Genomic DNA, 2,285 nt, shown 5'->3' with positions numbered 1-2,285 from the left:
CCCTAAAGGGATATGGGATATGGGATATGGGATATGGGATATGGGATATGGGATATGGGATATGGGATACGGACACGAGCTGCTGATCAGCACCCTAATGACCAACGGGGCCGACACCGCCCGGTACCGACCCTAAAGGGATATGGGATTGGGATATGGGATATGGGATATGGGGTCAGGATTGGGATATGGGATATGGGGTATGGGATATGGGATATGGGATATGGGATATGGGATATGGGATATGGGATATGGGATATGGGATTGGACACAAGCTGCTGATCAGCACCCTAATGACCAACGGGGCCGACACCGCCCGGTACCGACCCTAAAGGGATATGGGATTGGGGTATGGGATATGGGATATGGGATTGAGATGTGGGATTGGGATGTGGGGTTGGGATGCAGCTGTGGGATCGGCTGTGAGATCAGGGTATGGGATTGGCTGTGGGATTGGGATGTGTCTGTGGGTCCAGCCCCTCCTCCCGGCCCCCTGACCCCGTTCCCAATCCCAATCCCAATCCTGTTCCCGTTCCCAGGCGCGGTATCCACGACATGTTCCCGCTGCACCTCGCCGTGCTCTTCGGCTTCTCCGACTGCTGCCGCAAACTGCTGTCCTCAGGTGACAACGGGGACACTTTGGGGACTCTGAGGGGACACTTGGGGACCTCGGGACAACCTTTGGGGACAGTGGGATGACCTTTTGGGGACCCCAGGGTGACCCTTGAGGACACTGGGTGACCCTTGGGGACACTGGGGTGACCCACTGGGGATAAAGGTGACACCTGGGGACATAGGGGTGACCCTTGGAGACATTGGGATGACCCTTGGGGACATTGGGGTGACTTTTGGGGACACCGGGATGACCCTTGGGGACACTGGGTGACCCTTGGGGACACTGGGGTGACCCATTGAGAATAAAGGTGACACCTGGGGACATTTGGGTGACCTTTGGGGGCATTGAGGTAACACTTGGGGACATTGGGGTGACCCTTGGGGACACTGGGATGACTCCTGAGGACACTGAGGTGACCCCTGGGGACAAGGGTGACCCTTGGGGACACTGGGTGACCCCTGGGGACATTGGGATGACCTTTGGGGACATTGGGGTGACCTTTGGGGACACCGGGGTGACCCTTGGGTGACCTCTGGGGACAAGGGTGAGCCTTGGGGACATTTTGGTGACCCCTGGGGACATTGGGGTGACCTTTGGGGACACCGGGGTGACCTTTGGGGACACTGGGATGACCCGTTGGGTATAAATGTGACCTTTGGGGACACCGGGGTGACCTTTGGGGACACTGGGGTGACCCTTGGGTGGCCCTGGGGACACTGAGGTGACAATGCCACCCCCAGGCCAGCTGTACAGCATCGTGTCCTCGCTGAGCAACGAGCACGTGCTGTCGGCCGGCTTCGACATCAACACCCCGGACGGGCTGGGCCGGACCTGCCTGCACGCGGCGGCGTCTGGAGGGTCAGTGGGGTCGGGATTGGGGTCAGGGTTTGGGATTGGGATCAGGGTTTGGGGTTTGGGATCAAGGATTGGGATATGGGATTGGGATCTGGGATTGGGGTTTGGGATCGGGGCTTTGACATCAACACCCCTGGGCCGGACCTGCCTGCACGCGGCGGCCTCCGGAGGGTCAGTGGGGTTGGGATTGGGGTCAGTGGGGTCGGGATCAGGGTTTGGGATCGGGGTTTGGGGTCAGGATTGGGATATGGGGTCAGGGTTTGAGGTTTGGGATCAGGGCTTTGACATCAACACCCCTGGGCCGGACCTGCCTGCACGCGGCGGCCTCTGGAGGGTCAGTGGGGTTTGGGGTTTGGGGTCAGGGTTTGGGATTGGGGTCAGGGTTTGGGGTCAGGATGGGGATATGGGATCAGGATTGGGATATGGGATTGGGATCAGGGATCGGGGTTTGGGATCGGGGCTTTGATATCAACACCCCTGGGCCAGACCTGCCTGCACGCGGCGGCCTCTGGAGGGTCAGTGGGGTTTGGGATTGGGATTGGGGTCAGGATTTGGGATTGGGGTCAGGGATCGGGGTTTGGGATCGGGGCTTTGACATCAACACCCCTGGGCCGGACCTGCCTGCACGCCACCACCTCCGGAGGGTCAGTGGGGTTTGGGGTTTGGGGTTTGGGGTCAGTGGAGTCAGGGATTGGGATTGGGGTTTGGGATCAGAGTTTGGGCTCAGGATCAGGTTTTAGGATTGGGATGGGGGTTTGGGATCAGGATCAGGGCTTGGGATCCGGATCAGGGTCAGGGTTGGGTTGGGATCAGG

General features: G+C 59.6%; 1 protein-coding gene across 1 annotated transcript in view; it reads left to right on the top strand.

Annotated features, from left to right (window-relative positions):
• Positions 1-202: 202 nt before the first annotated feature.
• Positions 203-2,285, top strand: part of LOC130587689 (serine/threonine-protein phosphatase 6 regulatory ankyrin repeat subunit C-like) — a 4,732-nt gene continuing 2,649 nt past the window's right edge. Inside the window, exons 1-3 of the mRNA XM_057388665.1 lie at positions 203-319; positions 540-622; positions 1,357-1,474. Coding sequence (XP_057244648.1) covers positions 210-319; positions 540-622; positions 1,357-1,474 — 311 coding nt within the window. The 5' untranslated portion in view covers positions 203-209. The remainder of the gene's footprint in view (positions 320-539; positions 623-1,356; positions 1,475-2,285) is intronic.

Source organism: Malurus melanocephalus, unplaced genomic scaffold (assembly GCF_030028575.1).
Source record: "Malurus melanocephalus ecotype Western Australia unplaced genomic scaffold, MMel_1.1 scaffold_2264, whole genome shotgun sequence".
NCBI lineage: Eukaryota > Metazoa > Chordata > Aves > Passeriformes > Maluridae > Malurus > Malurus melanocephalus.
Note: the sequence above shows the minus strand (reverse complement) of the source record. Positions and strands in the feature narration are given on the sequence as shown.